The 26,196-nt window shown below is 35.6% G+C and overlaps 1 protein-coding gene across 4 annotated transcripts in view; it reads right to left on the reverse strand.

Moving 5' to 3' along the window:
* Positions 1 to 309: 309 nt before the first annotated feature.
* TUSC3 (tumor suppressor candidate 3) overlaps positions 310 to 26,196 on the reverse strand; it is a 183,611-nt gene continuing 157,724 nt past the window's right edge. For 2 of the 4 annotated variants that reach the window (XM_027122716.1, XM_027122720.1), the window contains exons 8-11: positions 17,695 to 17,769; positions 14,072 to 14,162; positions 7,326 to 7,388; positions 310 to 784 (exon numbers count right to left, since the gene is read on the reverse strand). In XM_027122716.1, the coding sequence (XP_026978517.1) occupies positions 7,370 to 7,388; positions 14,072 to 14,162; positions 17,695 to 17,769 (185 nt within the window). In that variant the 3' untranslated portion in view covers positions 310 to 784; positions 7,326 to 7,369. The remainder of the gene's footprint in view (positions 785 to 7,325; positions 7,389 to 14,071; positions 14,163 to 17,694; positions 17,770 to 26,196) is intronic. The other 2 variants (XM_027122717.1, XM_027122718.1) reach the window with 2 other exon arrangements.

Genomic DNA, 26,196 nt, shown 5'->3' on the forward strand with positions numbered 1-26,196 from the left:
GTAGGTATCTGAGTAGTATTCATCCAGCTCCCTGTCCTACTTCCTTTACCTAATTATGATGAATAAGAACAAAACGCGGGCTTCCCTGGTGGCTCAGTGGTTGGGAGTCCGCCTGCCGATGCAGGGGACGTGGGTTCGTGCCCCGGTCCGGGGGGATCCCACGTGCCGCGGAGCAGCTGGGCCCGAGAGCCATGGCCGCTGAGCCTGTGCGTCCGGAGCCTGTGCTCCGCAACGGGAGATGCCACGGCATGGAGAGGCCCACGTACTGCAAACAAAACAAAACAAAAAACAAAAAAGAACAAAACGCTATTTGTAACCATACATGTCCTTTATACTGAAACTGCAGAAAGTATAATTTTTCAGTACATGACATATTTTCATGCATACATCTATGTCTGTGCAATCCCAAGAATGAAGATACATTTCATAGTTTTCCTTTACTAACATTGTGGTTTTCTTTCCTAGTGAGTGAACAGTTTAAAAGCATGAATTCATAACTGCATTGTCATTTATTTCAACCTATTGCATACAGTGAATATAATGTGCTTGAAAAACACTTCGATGATGCCTTTGTTCTTTCCATATTAAATTTAACCATCCATGTCTATGAATTAAGTTTACTAGGAAAACTCACGTTTAAAAAAACTGTACAAGAAACAGCTGGATTATCACAATCAGCAAGGAAATGAACTCAAGAATTTGAACTAGTATGTCAGGAACACTTTGTCTTCATGGTAAACATTCACTTTATGCAAATCCCACTCGGCTTCATTTAATTAAAAAGCTGAAAAAGAAAGAAAATTCTGGGCTGAAAATAAAGAAAACACCAAGTGCTTTTTATCCCATTCTAAATTAGTACATGTAAATATAAAATAAAAATGTCACAGTTACATTATTTCACCTCATTCTAATTTTTATATCAGGGCAATTTCTCTGAACTAGTTCCTGTAATGGGATCAGGCTTGTGGTAAGAATAGGTCAGGGGTGGAAGCAAGTTGTTCATAAGAACTTGAACTTGTGGTGTTTAAGTTTGAGTAACTTCTTTTTTTTTTTTTTTTTAAATAGTTGATAATGTTGTGTTAGTTTCAGGTGTACAGCAAGGTGGTTCAATTATACATATACAGCTATCTCTTCTTTTTCGAATTCTTTTCCCATTTAGGTTATTACAGAATATTGAGCAGAGTCCCCTGTGCTATACAGTAGATCCTTGTTGGTTATCTATTTTAAATATAGCAGTGTGTACATGTCAATCCTAATCTCCCAATGGGTAACTTCTGTGAGCCGTTCTCATTGTTAGCTAGACCATTAGTTAAATCGGCATTTAAACTGACAATGTAGGGGAACAAAAGGGAATGGATTAAAACACATATTTGGAGTGGGCCGTTTCAACGTCCTAAACAAAATATTTTTTTCTGGTTATTTAATCTACAATGCATTTCTTAAAATGACTAAAGACTTTTGAGGATTTTATAATTTCATTATATTGAACAGCCAAAAAAGAATATATTATAAATCATAATAAAAATATCATCAGATTCTGATGAAACAACACAAATATGTATTTCTGTATGTACATATAGAAATACAAGTAAAAAGTAACTATTTTACCTTTCTTAACTTCCCTAAGCAAAACTTTAACCTATGAAAAGAGATTTATTTAAGTTTGTAAAATCGTGAGTCAATTTAAATAACATTCTTCAAGCTTTTGTTGGTTATTTGTACCTTTCTGCTAACAGGTAGCAACTTTTTCTTCTAAAGTCTTGACAACATAATTTTAGGACAACCAGAGATAAACCAATTCTTAACTAAATATTAAAAAAATATATTAATGGTTACTATAGTTGAAAAGCCATGTAGTTGGGAAAAAGTTCAAACTAGTAAGTTTAATACTTGAACATTTAAATTATAATATCCTAGGCATACGTTACTTCATCTTTCTGAACCTCGGTTTCCTCATTAGTGAAAAGAACGGTTGTTTTGGATGATTTCTAAAGTTCTTTCCAGTGCTAATATTTTATAATCCTGGTGATACTATATGCTAAAATTAAATATATGTATTATAAAACATTACATGAAACATTTAAACATATTTTAAATATGTTATCTATATTGGTTTACATTATATAATAAAGTAATTATGCAATACAAACTAACCTTTTTATTACCCTGTATCTGTTTCTGAGGAATTACTAAATTACAAGACAGAAATCATTGTGCTGATATCTAGGTGCAACTAGACATTGCTTCTAGTTTTTGAGATAACAAGTTATGACTTAAGTCCTGCAAGGGTAACCAATGCCATGAAGAGTCAGAAGTAAAATTCCTCAGAACATTAAGATACAGATGCTGTTCAATCCATATAATCCTTAACAACACTGATGGCAAAGCAGGTATATATGTCATGTGTCGATGAACACTTCGGCTTTCTCTGTCCTCAATTAAAAGACTGCCCTGAAGATAAAGCTGACTGAAGAATAAGGGTTAATGAAAAAAGAAAACCTGATCACAAAATATTTAAAACTATAAGTAAAGTTGAAAAACTTATAACTTAAAAGAAACCTGAGAGGGCTTCCCTGGTGGCGCAGTGGTTGAGAGTCCGCCTGCCAATGCAGGGGACATGGGTTCGTGCCCCGGTCTGGGAAGATCCCACATGCCGCGGAGCTGCTGGGCCCGTGAGCCATGGCTGCTGAGCCTGCGCATCCGGAGCCTGTGCTCCGCAACGGGAGAGGCCACACAGCGAGAGGCCCGCATACCCCGCCCCCCCCACACACACAAAAAAAGAAACCTGAGAATTTATAGTTTCCTTTTTTTTGTTAAAAATAGTCCGCACATTTCCAGCAATGGAATACTAAAGATCACCTTTTAGCACTGCTAAAAGTATTACCATCATAAAAGCAAGAATAGTAATATGACCTTTATGGTCATTTTATACTTGCTAACTTTCTGGTGCTGGAAAGGTTAAAAAGGTTCTACAACTTTTTATATGTTGCTACATTCACAGGGTAAAAGGAACTTTGTATTTTCTTAATATTGAAATAGACTGAGAATCCTTAGTTACCAAGGTATTTGTTTACGCCAGGGTTTTTTCCAAACTGAAATATTTTTAGAAAACTGTTAAAATAATCTTTTTTTATATATTATTATGAAATGAGAAATACATATTTAATTTTGAACTAATCATTCTATTGTACTAAAATAAAAGTTTAATCTAGCAGAGTACTACCTAATTTATATTTAAAATAATCTTTCTCATAAAGAGTTATAAGCATTTGTTCAAGACACCGGAAATACCTGAGGCACAAAAGTGTCAAATATTTTGTTAAAATGTTTCTTAGAAAAGTATGAACTATTATTCTCCAGGTAATCATTCAATAGTTCATGTTTGGTTTTATTTTTTTATTATATAAGTGTCCAAGTTGTATTCCAGTATGAATGTTTTATACTGATTTCATCACTCAAGAAATAAGTTCCCTCATTTCTATGTATCAGGGTCTGACATACTTTTTGCTCTTCTCACATTTACCTGTCTAATGTTGATGTATCATCTAATGGTTCTCATAGATTCATGCTTCTAATACTGTTTGGATAATAACTTTCCTAATAAGGCTTATTATAAAACATATACAATCCTTTTGTATCATACTTAAAAACGGTTGAATGCTAAAAACTGAATATATTCCTCTTATTTGGAATGTATTTTTTCAGTGTTGCAGTCTGTTTCCTCAGAGGGAGAAGCTGCCTTGGGTACCACAATCAACTTCTGTCTGGACTTCTGTCCACCTGCTGTCATGAATGAATCTCATGACAGTTCATGGTAGTCTATACATGGTAGTCTATACAGTTATAACACTGACTACCGTGGCTGGCTTATTCTCAAGTGAATACATGCCTGGTCAACCCTAACTCAGGTAACAGTATAAGATGGATGCTACTTGGCAAGGGTATTGACCTGTACCCAGGAAGAACAGGCAGAGGCCAGGACCAGCAAATATGCCCCAGAAGCTCCCCTTCTCCTAGGCTAAAGGGATGCAAATATTCCCTTCTAGTGTGTAACTTTATTATTACTTAAAGTACATCAGGGATGCCGAGGGGCCTTGTATATACAAAGTCAAAGCACTTCTCCCTTTAAATCTGGCTCTCTGCTAATGCTCCCTCACAATAGCAGATATTCAGGATTTAGATAAAAATGCAGTCCCTGACTTGCTGGGGAGTGATATTCCAAAAGTTCATAAACAAGCTTATTATTTGAAATCAAGTTTTTCTAGAGAAAGATTAGTTAAAGTAGTAACTATTTCCTCAAATTCAGGGCCCCCAGAAGTCAGCTTCAGTCAGTATTCAACAGGACTTACTGATCACCTACTGTGTAGAAGAATATTATGAATAGAAGGGTGTTGCAAGAAAAGGAATGATTGAAAGTCATGGCCGTTATGTTTCTTCTCTAGAGGAGAGAGACCTGGATACAATAAAGTATAACACAGTGACACACTTGATAAGATGGCAAAGAACAATTTAAACAAGCAAACAAAGGAAAAAACTGGGAACAAGTGAAATGAAGGGATAACAGCCTAAGCGAAAGGAGCTGATGGAGGAAAGACAAATTATGAGAACAGATTCCATGTGCACCATACGGCTAAACCAGGAGTCAGCACACTGTGAATAAACTATGCGGGCCGTAGGTCTCTCTCGGAACTATTAAACTAAGCTGGTCTAGGGCAAAAGCAGCCTAAGACGAGGCATAAACAAATGAATCTGGTTGTGTGCCAATAAAACTCTATTCATGGACACTGAACTTTGAATTTTATATAATTGTCACATCACAGTATTCCCTTTTTTCCAGTGATTTAAACCTTTCTTAGTTTACATGGCACACAAAAATTGGCAGGGGGCTAAATTTGGCCCAAAGGCAGTAGTTGCTAACCCTGCTCTAAACCACAAGGTACAGTGAAGACTGTGCTGGAAGATGAAACAGGTGGAACCAAACTTTAATATAACCCTTCCCTATGTTCAAAATGTATACAAGTCAAACTGCTGACATCCCAACTTGAGTGTTGGGATTATAAAAAAATTTATTCAGTTTCTTGATATTTTCTAGAAGGAACATGTATTAACTTTTCCTTCTTTCTGGTTAGCCATCAATGGATTTTGATGAAGCAGCAGCATAATCTGTGCATATCTTAAAAGATTCTGCATTATTCTCGAGTAAGTGATGGCTTATCGATGATAACGACTAAACACGGAGATAAATTAGGAGGCTGGGTGATATTCTGAAAAAGATACTAGGTATATAAATTAAGACAGCAGCAGTGGGGATAGCAAGTGTTGGAGACCAAACTGACTCCAAGGTTTCTACCTTGTATGATTATGAGAATAACAGTGTTGTAGGGAAAATGGGCAGGGCAGGAGACACAGGTTTGGAGCAGAGATGAGCTTGGCTTTGGGGTTGAGGGTGAGGTGTTAATGTGGTATTAAGGTCTGTTTCTAGATCTCAGGAGAAAGATCAGGATTTAACATGTATATTGGGGACTGAGAAGTAATCTAAAAGGAAAAAGGAAGGTCCAAGCGTGCCATGTTACAAAATCCAGGGCATAGCCTGTCCAAGAGGAGCTAGTTAACTAAAGTCCTAGAAAGGTTACACGGGTTGCAGAATGAGAAGAGACATCTGGATTTGGTTATTGGGTGGCTACTGGAGACCCATATTACATGTAATATGTAATGTTTGTTCCTTTTCTCTTCCTGTGAAATATCTGAACAGGCACCAAATAGTGGTTTGCATTTTGTTTTGACTTCTCTTAATTAATTTATCTGTTCCCCAGTGTTTTAAAAAACCAGAATGTATGCGGTGCTCTTGAATGAATGAATTCTGTCCAATTGGGAGCAGGTTAAGTTCTCTACCAAGATCTTCAGCTGGACAGAATTTTCTTGTCTAATGTTCTCACTTGCTGTTCTCAAACTGGGAAAGAAGTCAGACCTCATGGTTACGTAATGGCACTCGGTCGCACAGAAATCACTTGTGTGGATAAGGGGCAGCTGCTCTGATTTCATCTTGGAGCCAAAGAAGTGAACTCACTCCTGTTCCCCTGGCCTTGTAGCTAGTAGAACTTAATGAGTCACTGTTCTCAGGATTTTCTAACCTTTATATTCACAAGTGTTCTAAGGGGATGCGAGGGAGAAGTAGTTGCGGCTGTCAGCTAGGCCTCTGCAGCCAAAAGCCCTGGGGCTCTCTTCTTTGTAACAGAAAATTACCAAATCCAGAAAAGTCTTCAGGTCTGAAGTACATGATCTAAAATAAAGCCCTAAAGAAATTCAGGACTTTATTAGGAGTTGGGAAAGGGATCTTTGGGAATGGAAACCTTTCTATTGATATACCTACAGTTACGCACGGTGAGAGCTGTCAAGTTTAACGACTGCTGAGGCCTCTTCTCTACAGCCTACACAGCGGGGCACTTTGGAAGAGTCTGGATAACATTATTATTATAACTAGGTGTGGTCAGAGACGTGGATGCTAGGTCTGGGGGGAAAAGACCAATAAAGCTAGTATGTGGAGTAAGGTGGGGGGACACGTGAACAACAGAACTTCTGGATCACAGTAGCTTCCTACTCTATCCCTCCTTTCGGGGGTTGCTGAGTGGTGGAGTTTCTGCCGGCCTAAGAAAGTTGTGTTTGCACAATGGAAATAACCCTCTAGAGCTTCCTTTGCTGTGTGTGTCTCTGCTCAGACCATGTGTTCTGAGGTTTGAGGGACTGCAGTGCGAAATCAAAAAACCTGGACTCTGAGCGTTCTATAAAAATCACTTTGGATTTATATGCAGGTTCCTGGTATCTATTTCTGCAATATCAAATATTGATTAAAAAATCAGTCCGTGTTTAGAAGACTTGTATTTTATTATTCTGGATATTAAAGCTTATATTGTTTGTTAGTGGAAAAGGCATTTGACTATACTTTTCCTCAGCAGAATTAAACATATTTCTGTCAACTGTTCTGCTTTCCTCCCTCAAGTAATAAAACAGAAGTAGTCAAATCGAATTAAATTTTGTTTGAAGTGGTGGGCATACGCATGCATACGAATATTATTGTTTAAAAAAATTTGTCAGTGGTTAAGTCCATGGGTCAAAGTCTATTGCTGTAAAACTTCATCTGAGGGCGTGTCCCTGTAGCAGCTAAGTACAACAGCGTAAGGCTGGGATACGAGCTCTCATAGTTCTAAGTTATCTTGCATTTGTAAAACAATAGTTGGCCACAACTTGTCTTACTTATGAGATAAATATTATGGTTGTTATCCGAAAGATGAGGAAAACTGAGGCTCAGAGAAGATGAAAAGACTTGCCTGCGGTTACAGTTTTAAAGTGCCACGGTCCAAATCACATCTTCTCACTCAAAGTCCAGATCACTTTCCAATACACCACAGTGAAATACAACAATATGGAGAAAATAGTCCTTAAGATTCGATTTCCACTTGTACAATAGTATTACAAAGATTTAGCACTGTATTCTTTATGTAGATAAGATAGGACACACACAGAAGTGCCGCTATAGCACTCCAGCTCTTCTCTGAACCACCTCTAAGTCTTTGGTCCTTTACGTCATTCTTCAAAGCTAGAACTCAGCATCAGAAAGGCAATCCCAGTGAAATTCTTATCAATGATACATATTGTGTGTGGATTGATCACCACACCATTTCTGTGTTTTATTTTCGTACGGCTCAAGATTGTGTTTTATATTTTCCCTACAAATGAAAGATCTACATCTAAGTAAGATGCAGAAAGGAAAGTGATATTGTTACATAGTGTACGTCCTGGGATTTTTTGCCTTGCTGTGCTTGTTCACTAGCATACTTTTCTCAAAATTCATTAGGAATATCTTTCATGTCTACCTATTATTCTGTACTTTCCCTTACTGAATGTCAATCCTTTTTTTGGTTATTCATCTCTCAAAGTAACCAAAGCCATCATGAATTATAAGTATCTTGTTAAGACAATGGAGTAGTTTCTATGTCCATTGTAAGCTTAATTAATACACATTTTTATATTTACTGTTGATGCCAGCCAGCTCAGGATCATTTTGAGGTTGCAATAAGTATCTTTAGAGTCCAGGTGTCTAGAATAATGTTTACACACTCCACACACCCCTCTGGGTGTGTGGAACAACCTGACAACTCCATGGCGTATCATGTGATGTGAATTCCACCTCCTGGAGTTGTGCACTGTGGCAAACCAATACTCTCCTCTCCATTATGTTTCTATCTTAATGGTTCCTGTTGCAGTTAGGTAAGGAATAAATAAAAAATGGTTTTGAATAAACATATTCAATTAACAAGTATATGATGAGCACCTACTATGTGCACAACACTATGGAGATATAAAAAAGGCATTTCCAAGGACCTTCTCTAAAATACCTTACGATACTCTAGAATGAAAAGAACTGCAACACACAAAAGTTACGTATGAATACTTAATGAAAAATGAAACGTGGTAAGGTGCTACTGAATAACCAAGTGCTGAAATCGCTAGTACAGGCAAGAGGTAGGTTAAGTAATTACTTCTGAGAACCCACTACCTTTCAGGCACTACAAATTGATTATATAATTTATCCCCTCAAAATTCTCAGATAGGTATTAATTATTATGCCAAGTTTACAGATGAAGAAACAAGCTTAACAAAGCTGTTATCCAACCCCATAAAAACACTACTTTCAGAGGTGATGAAAAATGAGACTCAAAAGTTAAGTAACTCCAAGTCCCAAAGTTAGTGAAGAGAGAATGGAAGATTCAAACTTGGATCCGTGTGACTGCAGAGCCAGAGTTCTTATAACATACAAAATTATACTGAATTTGAACTCAGATCTTGTGATTCTAAACATTATTTTTCCATTATACCATACCTCTCAAAGATAACCAAAGATTTGTAAACAGGAAACAAAATGATAGAATTACTAGAGAATGTTTCATGCTGTTTTCCTACTAAAACAGACTTGATATGTCAAATAGTTTTATAGAAATTTTTTGAAGAAAACTTTGAATCAGTGTGTCAGTGGAAAACAGTGGGAAAGTAATTACCCATAATGGAAGACTCTCATGTATGACCACTAGCATTTTACTCTTTTTAGAAAATGGAATAAGCCCTAAAGTTAATCTTTATTTAATACACAAGATGAATTCAGTGCTATCACTAGAATAAAATTCCTTCTTTTTCTGAACTATGGCTCAGATGGTAATTACATCAAATTCTTAATAATCTTTGATATTTCACTGATAATTTCAAGGGATTCGAGAGACCAATTAAGTTCATCAAAAGGTTCAGGGAAAATCTGTTCTTCACCAACTGAATCATGCAAATAAAAAACAACAGTTGCCAATCCCAAACTCCCTAACAACAACAACAAAAAGACAAAAAATAATTGTAAATCACTATATTGTACACCTGTAACTTATATTGTACATCAACTATACATCAAAAAGAAAGAGGAAAAAAACCTCAAAACAACAACAAAAAAACCCAAAACAACAGTTGCTTAATCTTTAGCGTAAAAAAATCCTGCTTAGGAAAAATTAAGTATAAATGTGTAAAATCTTTATATCAGAACTAATGAGAATAATTAGCATCAAAGAGTTATTGAGTAATTAATACTATGTGCCATTTACTAAGTACCAGGCAATGTGCTAAGTGATTTACATCATATAATCTTCACAAATGTCAAAGTATGTAAACATTTCCCATTTACAAATGAGAAAACCAAGGTTTAGAAAAGTTACTTAACTTTCCCAAAGTCACTGAGCTAGTAACAGGTAGATCAGGGATTTAAATGAGGGAAGTTTGCTTATTGAAACTTAAAGATGATCTGGGAGAATTTAGTGATGGCATGAAACATGTTGATACTGTGGGGAAAAAACCTTTAAGACTAAAATGTGGGGACGATTTAAGGAAGTAGAGTAAACATGTAACAGACTTTTATCCCTTTCAGCAAGTATATAGACCAAAAACAAAAAAAAAAATAGCAGTGTGAAGTACTCAGAAAATAGGAAGCGCATGAATGTTTAAGGTTTTGTGAGGTTTAAAATTAAAATAAAAATGAAAAGCAAAAAGATCATTCCTTATAGAAGAAATTAAAGGTTTTATATCAGACAATTCAAAATTGTGAGGAAATAAAAAATTAGTTTTAAAATAATTCTGGACATAGTTCTGTGCATCAGAGGCATTTCTTGGTACAAAAGTTATAATTCACAAACCTAAAACACAGATATCAAAGGCTACCAAAGGCTGGGGCATTACACCCAAGAGAGTACTTTGGCATTGGAGCCAAAGCCCCTGGCTAAAGGTGTTTTTCAGTTAGTAGATGGTGTTATGTTCAAATATGCATTTTCAGTAAAGGACATCTCTCGTCTTATCCAAAGTACTGGTATCATCTAAAGTAGGCAGAAGTGGGAGGTTTTTCCATTCTTTTTGAAGAAAACTGTTTATTTGTCCTGGCAGCTCATCTCAAAGTCAAGGAAATGGTCTTGGTTGAGAAAGTTTTTTTTTTTTTTTTTTTTTTGCAAGCCTACTTCAATGTATGTCTGGCACAAAGGATTGGATTGATTTAGCTCTTGGTCACCAGGGTTTATGATTCATTATACTAGGCACTAGCTCTCATTGAAGATGGGCATCCACAATGTCTTTTCAGAAGTACCCAGGCCAAGACATACCTCTGGAATATGGAATACCTTTCCTCTTGCTATAATGATGGTGTCGAGTATCTCATTTTCTCATTCCCTACAAACTACTTTTATCCGATAGGAGCAAGATTTGGTTTGTTTTTTATTTATCAAATACTATAATGCTTGTGCCACAGACACGTGCTTCTGGAAATGCAAAGTGCTCCTTCAGAATGTGGTACTATGTTCATAACTGACCAAGCCTCTCCCATAGGATAATTCAGTGGGAAATCGTCTCTTTTTCTTTTTTTATTAACATGTCATCTTTCAACTATTCCCAGAATTATTTCTCTTGTCCTTTCTTTCATTTATTCCCTCTCTCACTCTGGCTTTTGCGATCACCTTTGCTTTCTCTCCAGTGAACTAGCTGGACAGAAACTGTTTTCACTATACTGCCAGGTTTTTAGAACTTAGCTGAGGATTGATCCAAATCTCTGGTATTTATACTCCCTCCAGTCCTTTTGGCAACACTTGCTCTTGATGTTAATCATCTATTTATTATCGTAATCATTCACAAGAGAACTGATAAAATTTCTGAGAAAAAGCCTTATTCTGAAGGAAAATGATGCAGTGGATTAAAAACAAACCCCAAAGCAATACCTACCATTACTAAAGTAACTCTGGCATATATGCACGTGTTAGACTAATAAGAGAATAAAGCTTTCCAGATGCAAAGTTGGTATTTTTTCTCATAATGCTCCCCTCTACCATGTTTTGTTAGCTCAGAGGGATGCTGTAAATGTAATGAAGGGAACACATATAACCTATTCTATCAACCTGACAAGGCAAGAGATTTTGATGATGAATGATTGGAGAGCTATGAAGTAGGAGGGCTAGAAGGATTTATGGAAGCTTGATGAACGAGGCATCGCTATATCCATGGAAAAGGTAGAATGCAGGAAAGCAGAGAAAAACAGAAGTTCTTAAGAGGCTGAAGAGAAATATTAGAAAGCTTTGAAGGGATATAGGAAGAGATGAATAAACTAAGAGAATGATTTAAAGTGGGCCGTGGAAGAGCTGGAACAGCGCAGCAAACAGTGGAGTTTGCAAGAGTGGAGGCCAAAGCCAGAATCCTGCCTTCGTGTCTCTGTAATGACATGTCACAGTCTTTCGGTGCACTGGGTTTCCCAGGCTTTTTTGCTGAGCTCTGTTCTGAGTCTGTTTCTTGGCAGCTCCTCTTAGGGGTTTTCATCTAAACTATGTCAAATTTCATATTCACAAACCACTCTTGGGCGTGATTTCCATCTGACTCCTTACATCTCCACTTCCAGCCCCGTGAGGCCAGCTAACGGCAAGCCCAGTCCTTGTTTAGCCTGGTGGGCCCTTGGAAAGGGAGTGTGACTGTGACACAATAAGAATGGTTGATGCCACACTCGTAAAGAAATAAGCATATACTCTGGTTCAGAAATGCTCACTATGAATATCTAGGGTGAGGCCTGGAATATGTATTTTGAAAAGCTTCCCAGGTGATTTACATGTCCACTCCTGCTAAAGAATCAGAGGATTAGAGATTTATACTACTAAATGACAATTACTTTTTGGGAAAAAAGGACAAACTTAAACTCTTCATATCATAACAAAATAGTGCTGTCAAATGTAACATTATTCTGTGGAACGAGAAAAACAACTTTTCTCTACTTGTTCTAACAGAGCAATATAATGACTAGGAAGATCTAGATAGGGGATGATATTCTTGTTAGATTTTGATGCTCTGATGTATGAGGAAAGCTGGAATTTGCTCTTTACCTTCCCCTATTTTCTGACCGTCAACTAAATAGGTTTTAAGAATCGCACAACATCCCTTCACCTTTTATTCAAGTAGACACCTTTCATGGACACTGTAAATGCTGTCGGTTGAAATGAGTTAATTTAACTGTTTTTGACACGCTGAATAAAAACTTAAGAGAAACAGAAATACTCTTCTACAAATTCCATCAACAGAAAACATGCAAGTCAGACTAAGACTCCAGTCATACAGAACCGTGATTCTCAATCGTAGGGCAGGGGGAAAAAAAAGAACATGAACTTCATCTTTCCTGGGCGTTACTTAACCTGAGATTTGATTAGTCTGACTTCACATTTCAAAACCAAAATTAGACAGCCAATGTCAAGAATAAAATCAAGAAACTGGAGGCTTTAATTGCCTTTCTTATTACTCTTCTTGCCCTCAGAACTAATGTTTTTTAAAAATTCACTTACGCTGCAGGCAGGATTAAAGGTAGATGGCCTCACAGCTCAGATCTGATACTCACGTTTCTTCCACTCCTTTAGTACATTTATTTTTAATGGGTGTGAGAAGAAGAGATTGGAAATGTGCCTCTGTCTGTATGAGAAAACAGAGAGGTAGGGCTGAAGCGTCTTACTCTTCATTGTAAGCCCAGAATCAGATCTCTGTCACGGGAATAGTTCTGTGCCCCAGAAAAAGCTATACATTGCTGCCATCACCTATGTAGAAACATTCTCTTAATATAATTGCTCAGTTCACGTGCAAAAGGGACGTAAGGTATGAGATTTTATTTTCTATCAATATATCATTAGTTCTACTATCTCAACAGAAAAGAGTTTTCAAAATCTCTAAGAAAGGAAATACAGAGCCTTTACTTATTAATTAGAGAGAAGGATGGGTTATTAGAAGGACTCCCTAGAGAAAGAGAAAGTGGAATATTTATTCCTTTCAGAGAAGCTGAGGGAGGAATGTGGTCAAGAAGTGAATCTGCCTAATTCATGACCTGGACAACTCTAATCTGGCCCATCAGTTGTATTTTGCTTTAGTGAAAAGTATAGTTTGGTTATAATAACATCATTTTGGAATAAATTTTCAACATCTTTCCATCCCCAATTATGAAAATATGTTGGTAAAAATCTTAGGAGATATTCATTATACAACTTCCAGTGACCAGACGTTATTTTATCATTTAATTTTCCCTTTCAAGTTTGCTTTTATTGGAAAAAAAGCTAAAACTTTGCAGAATTCAAAAGATGCAAGTTACTGGACACTGAACAGTAGCTTTTATGAGAAAAAAATTTTGCAAATGAAGTAAAAATCATGATGGACAGGCAAACCAAGACAAGAAGAAATTTTGATAAATTCCACAAAATTTAAAACATTTTGCTATCTGTTTATATACATATGTAATATGCATATAACATGTATCTCTAAAATAAAACTATGCTAGGCAGCAGGAACCATGCCTTATATCTCCTTCATATGGTCTATGCAGAACACATGGCAGGTGCTCAAAAACTTGCTTAACAGAGTTTAAAGTCACTTGGCAAATAAGTTAGCTACTTTATATTAATCCTTAAATATATATTAACCAATGAAATTCTATTTATTCTATTAGTTAAAAATGAAAACAGTCACATTAGTATAATGATATTACCTGTAAGGGTAGCCGTGGTACTTGGAACGAAATATTGAAAGTAGAAAACTGAAGAAGAAGACCACCAGGCCTAATCCCACTAGACAAATGACTAGAAAGAGACAGAAAACTCCATTGGTCTAGACACACACAACCCAAATGTTTATATTTTTTAAATGCATTCAGTTAATCACAGTATACTTACATGTAACAGTTCATGGCACACACAGGTACAACAAACCAGATAATCATTATTTTCCACACTCTTCTCAATGAAAATGTACTATTTGGGGTATGAAAACAACAAAAGTGATCTAAGTCTTCTGGTGGTTTTCTTCTCTTACAGAATTCCTACAAGTACTAAAATGCCCCCAGAGGGATCAAAACAAAACACAACAAAACATGTGATAAACCGCAAACAAGATTATCAGCCCCTGCATTGTGAACTACTGGCTATGTTAGCAGAGACATTTGCATTATTAGAATGTGCAATATAATTTTATTTTCAGATGCCATGGAATATTTACAGAGAAATGTAATTTTAGGTTATTGGCTAGATTATTGCCTCAGTAAAAGCCTGTTCCTTACAAATAACAGTTCGTCCCAGCGCACTGAAGGCTAGGAACAAAAGCTTGGGGAGTGAGAAAATATGAACTCTGTGACAATCAAAGCAGGAGAAAATCCCCCTAAGTAGCTGGTAATAGTGTCTCGGTATTACTGTTTGTTTGTTTTACAAAGGAACACACAGTGTATTTTACAGCAGAATGTGCTTAGGCTGTGGTCTAGGTTTTCAGTGTCACTTTGTCCAAGGCAAGTTGACAACAGGGAAATTTCTTTTCCTTTCTGTTATGGTTAGGAAGAGTTTACTCTAAAGTAGATGACTAATCAAATATATATAATATACATAATAAAAATGTATGCAAATACATATATTGGATTTTAATTAAATAAGATACCTTGCTATTAGTAAAATAAACAAAACATAAATGCTTAAAAATCTGAGCCAATTAAATGCAGGTATGTTTAGAATAAAAGAAAACAGGTGTATTTAGAGAAATAGAAATTTATTTAAATCTGTTCTGTAAATAAGTAGAAATTAGTTCTCTTAATAAGAAATAGCTAACCGTTTCTTAAGAATAAAACATTTGTGCGATACTTGTATCCTTTCGTTAGTTTCAGGGAATTCTTTAAAAACACTGAAATATCTAATATAATTAATTATAAAAGAAAGGGGAAGACAAAAGAGATTAAACACACTAAGATGGAAACAAGGAAGATTAAACGGTTCTATATGCTGCTATAGTGATGAAATACGATTTTTAAATTATTCTAGCATATAAATTAGACCAGGTTTAATTACAGTCCTGGAAATCAGGGAGTAGATAAGGTATGGCATTGCTAAAACATGGTCTAGAAATCTGTCAGTTTTCTTTCAACTCTGTAGGAATACCATTCTCTCAGTTTTGAGAACAAATTGCGAAAAGTCCTAAGTGCTTACTTAATAGCATTGAGCTGCAGCCTCTGTGGCATTTCATTTCAGGTAACACTCATGAAGGTGAACTTCAAATGAATATTGGCAGAAAGCAAAGCAAAAACAGTTGCTGAATACCGCAGAAATGAAAAACACCGTTTTTCCTTAGATTGTGGAATGTCCAAGTATGACAGACACTAGCCACTAGACATAGCAACTGTGCTTACAATAATCTTAGTAAACCCAGCATTAATGACATGATGCTTTACTTTCTACTTCCTACATTTGGCATTACCAAATACTTTTTCCTTTCCTCTGTCTTTTTCTCCAGAAGCTGAGTAAAACACTTTTTCACTCCCTTTGCCGCTTTTGGTAGCCTCATCTGATTGTGTTTGATGGAAAATAAGCCTCAAAACGTGATCAAGTAAGACAGAGTATATTACTTGATTCTATGCAGTGGAACAAAATGATGCTACTCAAGTACTCGCACGTGGGGGAGAGGACCCGAGACAGGAGTCGGTAATGACCCAACAAACCACTGCAGCCCATACGAGATAACATACTTGTGAGAAGAAAATGCTATGACGACACAGACGCATTCTGACCTGGGCAATAATAATCACAGTACTTGTATTATATCAAAAATAAAAATCACACTGGAGTCAAAAGGGATAATTTAAAAAATATATTTCCCATTCTCCACCCCTTCTGTCTGTTTCTCGCCCCCCCATGCACACACACGCACACACACTCACACACACACACAGACACACAAATAAATAAACTGGCAGTGGGTGGGGGCTGGAGTGATTATTTATATATATATAATTATAGACCTGCAATTAAAAAATTACATATTTCTTACTATTTTAATATGAAGGATACATGATAAATATATAAACACATAAGAATTTGTCCTTATAAATATTACTTGCCAGTCCCAAGAACGTCACATTCTTTATTCAAAACATAAATCATAAAATGATGTTCTGAGCAATGATTAACTAAAGAAAGTAATGCATTCGTCGCTTGTGTAGTTTCTTTCTAACAGTGTATAGATGGCGTCATGGGAAAACAGAGGGTAGACTAAAGTGTCTGTTACATCCAAAACATTTCAACACTTAAGATACCTAAGAATTATATTTAGAAATCACTATGACTGATTTACATACATGTCACCATAACTAAAATTCCCATAAAAAATAAGTCTGGATTTTATTTTAAACTTCTTAATAAATTATGAGTCTTTTCCAGATGCCTGTGTTCCTCACGCATACATTCTGATTCTTTTTAACCATTTAAAAAGGGTTCAGAAATGCAAAGGATATTGAGAAAAATCTTAATTATGGGGGACTTTATATTAATTATAGAAAGATCTGTGGTGGGAAATACTGAATGTAAGGCTGTCTGTCCTTTCCTAACCTCTGCTCCTCAGGGCAGAAGATTTTTCCCATGTGTTTTTTCCCTTTTCCTGCCAAAAATATGTTACTTTATAAATGTGTATTCTTTTTCTACAACTCCCTTCGAGGAACAGTTCTGTCAAAGGATAAAATGTAGTCACCTTGTTAAGACATAGTGCTGGAAGTTGGTGGAGTTGTAAATCTTGGAATATCATTGGAAAAGGCAAAGACACTGGAAAACATGGTATCACGAAATGCCCCCTTTCTAAATGTTGCAAAAAGGAGGTTTTGGAGGTAATCAGAAGTATAGTATTTCAGGGTACAAGACCTATGCAAAAACTTCTCTCTCTGAGTCAGTCCTTGAATGCATACCTGATTCTTGTGGCACAGGGAAACATATCATTAGCCAGTAAAACCTCTGAAGACTCTGCCCACAGAATTTTCCACCCTTCCTGTAGGGTGGACGTGACTACAGAGACTACAGCTTCAGCAGAGATGCGTCAGAGCACCCCAACCAAGGGTGAATAAGAGCTCTTCTTTATATCCAGTTCCACAGAAAATCACCCAGTCCCATTTTGGAAGAAATGTATTTTTAAGTATTTGCCACACACACATCCAAGAAACAGAAAAAAGTAAGGAACACCACAACTGTCTTCAAACCAGAACATTTCTTTAGAAGTTCATTTACAAAGGACTTTTATCTATTTCCCATTTGATTTAAATGAAGCTTAAGACTAAAACAAACTTAGAAAAATACCAACACAGAGACTTACTCCGTCTTTTTCCAACATCGCCTTTGGATGTTGCCGCTTCATTTAGAAGAACCATCCCCATGGTGATAGCAGCGTCTATAGTAGTTGTCAAGGAAACAGTAGAGATAGATGCAAATAAAATCTATTAATTTTTCTGGATCTGAACACAATGTGTTCTGTCCCAGAATGATTAAATTACAAACGCACACAGAGGTAAATGCAATTTATTCTCTTTATATAACATAAGATTACTGCTCTTTGTATATTTAAATATGCCTTAATTTTTAGACTGTATAACCTGAAACTTTGAGATTTTAAAGGTCTAATTCTAAATGCCCTTAAATTCCAGAACTTTCATAGTGCATATGAATTATAAACTCTCAAAACCAATAATGATATTTCACATTATACATAAAGGTATACACCAGTTACAATTAGAATGATAATTTATTGGCAATCATAGAAAATTAGAATATATTCAGCATGGGTCCCACCAACCAACCTCTGTTGGACGCATAATGCATCCAAGAGAAAAAGCCACTACCAGCCCCATGCAATACCATCTCCCTGCCCGACACACGTATACCACTCAACTTTTAGGAAATCCACAATAACACAGTTTGAAAACCTCTGAAATTTAGATAATTACTAAGTTCTTTGTGTTTCAATCATGTCGTCATGGCCTGAAAGGACAAGGTAACAGAATGAATGTTTTGCGCTAGCAGTATGTTAGTTTGTGGACTTTAAGGATTCATTATTCTTAAGGTGTTTTGGACAATTTACTGATATAAACTCCCTCGAGTCCAGAGTCATAGGAGGTTGTCAATAATGATCGAAAAATTAAAAGCCTGTATCACTCAAACGGCAGATACACAGGGAATTTCGACCGCTTAACTTAGTTCTCTGGAGCAGACTGATAGGACTGATGTAGATCCTTAATAAGGAATTAAATTAGGCTTCTCCTTTCATCTTTTTTTGCCAACACCCTTTTATATTCATGTAAAATTCTAATCTATACATTTATGTACATATTTGATCTACTGAAAATTCATAGAGTTCTGGATTATTTTAACTATCACAGAAACATTTTTTATAAATATTCGAAATATAAATGACACTTAAAAATGATTTTACATAGATAATATAAACGAAACAAATATTTCTTTTATGACACCATCTGCTCAGTAGCTTCCAAAATTCCTTTATAAAACTGGGGAAAATCACACTATTTTTATTTCTGGGGAAAACAAGTTTTAAAAATTAAATGCTTTAAAATTTTAATGAGAGTAAAGCCATATATTCAATATTCTCAGGGTAAAACTGAATACATGAACACCCATGTGTACATAATATATGTGTGTGTGTATTAGTACACATAGACATAAATATGCACTTAGAAGTTATTTTATTAAGCAAATTATATTTTATTGGATATTAACTATGGTCACTCAAGTGTAACATATCCCTGTTAATATATCTTCATGTGTGTTATTTTTACTACTGTCTCTCTGTAAATTGCTGATTATGATGTAAACTATGTGACCTACATGCTGCTCATCTGATTGCTTTTGAACTTCACACAAATTCAAACAATGTTGTTACAAAAGTGTAAGATTTTCATAAGAGTGTACCGCATGTTATTGCTTCATCTTACTGATGGGCATTTGTTTCCAAATGTTTGCTATTTCAAATACTCCTACAAAGACTGTCTTTTTACATGTACACGTGCAATATTTTTCTAGGGTCTACACCTAGAGGTAGAGTTTTTGAGAGGCTGATATGTGTATTTTCAAATTTACTAGGTATGATCATATTCTGTAAAACAAGTAGTGTTAAGAGTTTCCATTTCTCTTAACATTGCCGAAGAAATGTTATGTTGGTATTGCTGAACTATTGATTTTATCAAATTGTTGAGTGGGGATCTGTATCAATAGTGAGTCTGAGTATCTTTCGGTATGTTAATTCTTTTTTGTTTAATCTTTTGTGTAGAGCTTATTTGTCCATTTTTCCAAAAGCATACTTTTCTTATCAACTTAGAAAATGCTTCACTTTTTTCTGGATATGAATTGATTGAAGTGTTGCATATAGATTCTTCTACTTCTAAATTTTTTAGTTATGCAGAAGGTTTGCGTTTTAGTATGGTCAAAATTATTATTCTTTTATGAGCTTTGGTTATTGTTTCTTGCTTATGAAATTAATTCCTACTCCTAAGTCTTAGAAATATTCTCTATCTTTTCTTAATTGAAATATACGATATTATGTTAGTTTCAGGTATACAACATAGTGTCTGGACATTTAAATACACTAGGAAATGATTGCCACCAGTAAATCTAGTAACTATCCCCTCCATACAAAATTACTACAGTATTATCAACCGTACTCCTTATGTTGTGTATTACATCCCCATGACTATTTTTAAAACTGTAAGCTTGTACCTCCTAATCTCCTTCACCTGTTTTGCCCAACCCACCACCCACCTGCCCTCTGGCAACCACCCTGTTCTCTGTATCTATGAGTCTGTTTTTGATTTGTTCTGTTTTGTTCATTTGTTTTTTAGATTCTGCATACAAATGAGATCATAAGGTATTTGTCTTTCTCTGACTTATTTCACTTAGTGTGATACTCTTCAGATCCATCCATGTTGTTGCAAATGGCAAGATTTCTTTTTATTTAATGGTTGAGTAATATGCCATTGTGTATATATACATATATATATGCACATATATATATGGTGTGTGTGTGTGTATACACACACATACACACACACCATATCTTCTTTATCCATTCATCCATTGATGGTCACTTTGGTTGCTTCCGTATCTTGCTTATTGTAAATAATGCTACAATGAACACAGGTGCCTATATATTTCAGAATTAGTGTTTTTGTTTTCTTCAGGTAAATAAAATATCCAGAAGTAAAATTGCTGAATCATATGCTGGTTCTATTTTTAATTTTTTTGAGGCACTTCCATACTGTTTTCCATAGTGGCTATGCCAAATTAGATTCCCACCAACAGTGCACAAGGGTTCTGTTTTCTCCACATCCTCGCCAACACTTGTTATTTATTAACTCCTTGATGATAGCCATTCTGATGGGTGTGAGGTGGTATCTTATCGTGGATTTTATTTGCGGTTTCTTGATGATTAGCAATGTAGAGCATATTTTCATGTGTCTGTTGGCCATCATATGTCTTCCTTAGAAAAGAGGAAGTCCTCTTCAAGTCCTCTGCCCATTTTTTAATTAGGTTGTTTGCTTTTTGATACTGAGTTGTATGAGTTCTTTGTTTATTATGATATTAACCCCTTATTGGATATATGATTTGCAAATATCTTCTCCCATTCAGTAGGCTACCTTTTCATTTTGTTGATGGTTTTTTTCAATGTGCAAAAGATTTTTAGTTTGATGTAGTCCCACTTGTTTGCTTTTGTTTCCCTTGCCTGAGGAGACAGATCCAAAAAATCAACACTAAGACCTATGTCAAAGAGCACACTGCCTATGTTTTCTTCTAGGAGTATTATAGTTTCAGGTCTTTAATCCATTTTGAATCTATTTTTGTATATCGTGTGAGAAAGTGGTCCAGTTTCATTTTTAGCATGTAGCTGTCCAGTTTTCCCAACACCATTTATTAAAGGGGTAGTCTTTTCCCCATTGTATATTCTTGCCTCCTTTGTAGATTAACTGACCATAAGTGCACAGGTTTATTTCTGGGCTCTCTGTTCCACTGATCTATGTGTCCGTTTTTGTGTTCATACCATGCTGTTTTTATAATATTACCATAGCTTTTTAATATAGTTTGATATCAGGGAGCATGATACCTCCAGCTTTGTCATTCTTTCTCAAGGTCGCTTTGGCTAATCAGGGTCTTTTGCAGTTCCATGCAAATTTTAGGATTATTTGTTCTAGTTCTGTGAAAAAATGCCATTAGTGTTTTGAAAGGAATTGCATTGAATCTGTAGATTGCCTTAGATAGTATGGACTTTCTAACAGATCGTTAAAGTCAGTCAGGTAATGCCATTCTTCTCCTCAGAGCACTCTAATAGCTTTCCATCTCACTCTGAGTAAACTCTAAAGACCTCAAAACGACACCAAGGCTGTACCTGATTTATATCCTGACCCACTTCCTATACTTCTCTGCCCTTGATTGCTCTGACTTATGTCCTTGGTATTCTGCCAACAAGAGGAACCCCTCTGCCTCAGGATCTTTGCAACTGCTACCCCACTGCTTGAATACTCTTCCCCCCCAATGTCCATGTAACTCACTCCCTCATTTCCTTTAGGTTTTTGCTCCAATGACATCAGAGAAGCCTCCCTTGAACTCTGTACTTCTTTTTCCTGCTTTGTTTTTCTCTATTAACATTGTTTTTTAAAGAAATTTTAGATTCCGTATCTTATTTATTTACTTATTGTCTCTGTCCTGTCACTACAAATGTTAGCCCCCAAAGGGTAGGAACTTTGTTTTGTTCACTATCTTACCCAGTACCAACTACTCTTTGAACTACTCTTTGATGTAGATACTGGAAGATCATTATTATCCTCGGTTTACAAATAAGGAAACTGAAGCCACCAGAGAGGTCCAAATAACTTGTGCAAAGCCACAAAGCTAGTGTCTAAAAGTTGGAAACCAAAAGAACATAGAAGGAATGAAGTAAGGATGATGAGAGGGTTAGATGAAAATAATGAGGGAGAAGCAAAGGAACAAAATAGCTAAATCTATTTTAACATAATGTATAGGCATAAAATTTTATGTCAAGTGAAAATGTTCAAAAACAATATAATCTCATCTCTTTAAAAATAAATAAGAGAAATGCAGGGAAAGAAAGATAATAAAAAGTTGAAAGCAACTGTCTTGGGGTAATGAGGTTGTTGTGGGTTTTTGTTTTCTACTATTCATATTCTACATAGCAGTAGTTTGCAAACTTTTTACCTAAAGGGCCAGAAAGTAAATATTTTGGGCTATGCAAGCTGTATGGTGTATTGTTACTACTCAACTCTGCTATTGTACTGCAAAGTAATCATAGACAATACACAAATGAAAAGGTGTGGCTGTGTTCCAATAAAACGTTATTTATAAAAATAGTAGACAGGGGCTTCCCTGGTGGCGCAGTGGTTGAGAGTCCGCCTGCCAATGCAGGGGACGGGTTCGTGCCCCGGTCCGGGAAGATCCCACATGCCGCGGAGCGGCTAGGCCCGTGAGCCATGGCTGCTGAGCCTGTGCGTCCGGAGCCTGTGCTCTGCAATGGGAGAGGCCACAACAGTGAGAGGCCTCCGTACCGCAAAGAAAGAAAAAAAAAAGACAGGCTGGATTTGGCCCTTGCTGGTCCTAGTTTGCCAACCCTTGCTATAGAGGATCTAAAAGACCATGCCAAAGATACTATAAACTATTATGTCTGAGAGGAAGTTAGCTTTGCTCTTATGTGAAAATAAAGAAATGAAAAACTTAGTAAGCCCTTGTGTTATGATCTTGAAGTAGGAATTTTAAAGCAAAGGGATTACTAGATACAGGTGTTATGTACAACTCCAAGATAAAATATTTTATTAGAAAGCAGCAGGGTCAGGAACCAAGTGTGAGTTTGTACTCAGAATGTTTCCCGCAAAAGTGAGTAGGCTTTAACGAGGAATGAGCTGTGAACCTACTTTAAACTTGATGGCTGTAATTAAGATATATGAATTAAACTACAATGGCTTTAAACTTGCCAACCCCTCCTCTTTTATTTAAAGATACGTTTAAACTTAAGGACTTTGAGTATTGAGAATTATTTAGCTTAAGTTCTACTGTATCACTGAAAACAGTTTTGGCTAAAAGAGAGCCTACATAATACTTATCATTTCGGGAAAAAAAATCACATTGGTAACATAAACATTCTTAGATAAAGGACTGATTTATAGACAGAGGAATAAGCTTGAAGATTATCTGTCAGAGTTAATGTGTAGGTCTTCCTTCATTGGGTGGAAGGCTGAATGACTAACGAAAGATCCTACAAATCTCTAAGAGATTCTATGTCTGACTCTGGAATAACAGATGCTTTTCTGTCATTAAACTGATGGGTGTAACCATTTGACTATGCTTATAAAGAGTCTCAACATTAAAAGAGAATAAAAGAGATGTAAATATACACTAGATAAATTATAATGTTCCTGAGACTTTTTCTATTGCTCTGAGATTGTTAATGCCTATGCCTACACACACACACACACACACACACACACACACGCCCTTGTTCTACTTCATGTATTACTTTGCACATTTGCATTGATTAATATCATAGCAATATACACTCAACTACTGTGTACTCCCCAGTTTCTCTCTTTATCCTGTCAATCACCTTCTTACCACGAAAAAAGTCAAAATATTGATACGATCCTACATAAAACAGAAGTTGCTGTTTGTGTAAATTATATACAAAACCCAGAGGCAGTGAGCATCCTACTGAACTGGTGACACATACATTTGCATTACATTATAATCCAATCTCAATTGCACATGATGTTGGGTTTACTGTTGCTCCTAGGAAGAGAATCAGGATTGTCAATTTAAAGATAAATGCAAACAAATGTTGAAAAAAGTCAGCACATTATAGAAGACTTGGTCTTCTATCTAAATCTAAAATATCAACTTGCATCCGTCACTAATTTTCTTCTACAGTATGTTTCTCCTTGGATATAACACATTAAAATAAAAGAAATATTTGCTCTCTATCATAGATTGAAAACAAATCAGAGTAAAATCATACTCTTTCATAATAAATGGAAAACAAATATTTTTCTCATAGGAAAAGCAAATATGAACTATGTAAGAATACATGTTTTTAAATATTTTAAAACTGTTATTATTGCTAGTAAAACCTTTGCCTTTTATTTCAGAACTTCTACTTCCAATTGACACTAATCTCATGTCATCTTCTTGAGATTACAGAACTTAGAGGATACGCAGAATTAAGGGACAGGTCAGAATTTGTATACTTGACAGTAAAGCCAATCCTGGAACTCATTCATGTGTCTTGTTTCACCTAGCACATATAACGTATCTTGGTGATTGAAATTTCTTAGTAAGGTATGGGAAGATATTCATTATCCAGCCAACTAACCTTTCATCAATCTGCCCTTCACAGTTTGAGAATACTCTCTCATTTTATGTTTTTGTACCTGTTGCACCTTCCACTGGAATATTCTCGCTCACTCATTCTCCACGTGGGGAGAAACCCTTTTTCTGCTGTATCAAAACCCAGCTGAAAAGTCCGTTCAACTTCTGCAGGCATCAAGTTGCTCCTTCCAAGCACTGATTATAGGATCTGGCATACCAGATTAAAATGATTTCTCTGTCAGTCTACCTTCTTGCAAACAGCAAATACCTTATATTTTCATTACATAACTAAATTAAAAATTAAAAAAATATTTTACTTGGAAAAATATAAAGGATTATATGCGTTAGTCTCAGTTCGTATATTCCTTATTAAAACGTCATAACATTTTTTCAGTCCTTTTTAAAATAGTTTTCTCTCAAAGACTACTTAGGACTGTTCTCCCCCCCCGCACCCCCATAAGGTACTGAAATAAAGCACTACTAAAAGGGAGAAAAATCTTACTTTTACTAAATGTGAATCAATAACCTATGATAGCAAATGAATCTATCTGTTGTTTCTTAGGTTTCTTTTCAATAAAATTTTGTATATAGCAATTGCATCTAATGATCTCGCTTACTAAATTAGGAAGAGAAAACCAAAAGGCATAAATGTTCTCTAAACAAAAAGCAACCACCTGGAATTTACCTTTTTTGTTGTTGTTGTTTAAAGAGAAAAAAATATCCATGCAAATTACAAAAAAATTACATGATAAGTTTAAACAATATCGGTAGACTCTGCCAAAGAAAAGTAAAATCATAAAGTATATATAAAAAAGAAATTATTAGATACTGGCTTCTATTAAACTTTTACTGATAATTTTAATGAGTCCACCATTTTGAAAGACATTTTCTCTTTTCATAGATATCTGTAAATAAAAATAACAGGAGCGATAAAGCAACAAATAGTTACTAGTAGCAGAAAGAAAATAGGGGCTTTTAATTCTGTGTATTACTGTTAAAGCAATTATACTCCAATAAGGATGTTAAAAAAAAAAATCTACATGGAAGACTTCATAATGTTTGTGAAATTTCTTTGCATCCTAAGTCTCAGCTTGATGTCAGTGAGCCAGGAAATGAAACCTTGGGGAATTCCTGCCATACAATGGAATGATGGTCTCAAACACACCTTTTCATTCCTTTTGCTAGGTACTCCTGATGTATTTATAGGCTGTTTGGAATAAAGTATACTGCTAAAATGCCACATCATGGATTGAAATCAGATAGAAAAGAAAAAAAAAAGTCCATACAAATAAGAACCAAAAAATTACCTCCAGTACATATTCCCCCTTTTCTGGAGGTTCTCTTCTGTGGTTTCAGTTACCCACAGTCCGAAAACATCATATGGAAAATTCCAAAATAATTCGTAAGTTTTAAATTGAGATTTAAATGTCATTCTGAGTAG

This window comes from Aethalodelphis obliquidens, unplaced genomic scaffold (genome assembly GCF_003676395.1).
Source record: "Aethalodelphis obliquidens isolate GAN/ISIS:26980383/991018 unplaced genomic scaffold, ASM367639v1 scaffold25, whole genome shotgun sequence".
NCBI lineage: Eukaryota > Metazoa > Chordata > Mammalia > Artiodactyla > Delphinidae > Aethalodelphis > Aethalodelphis obliquidens.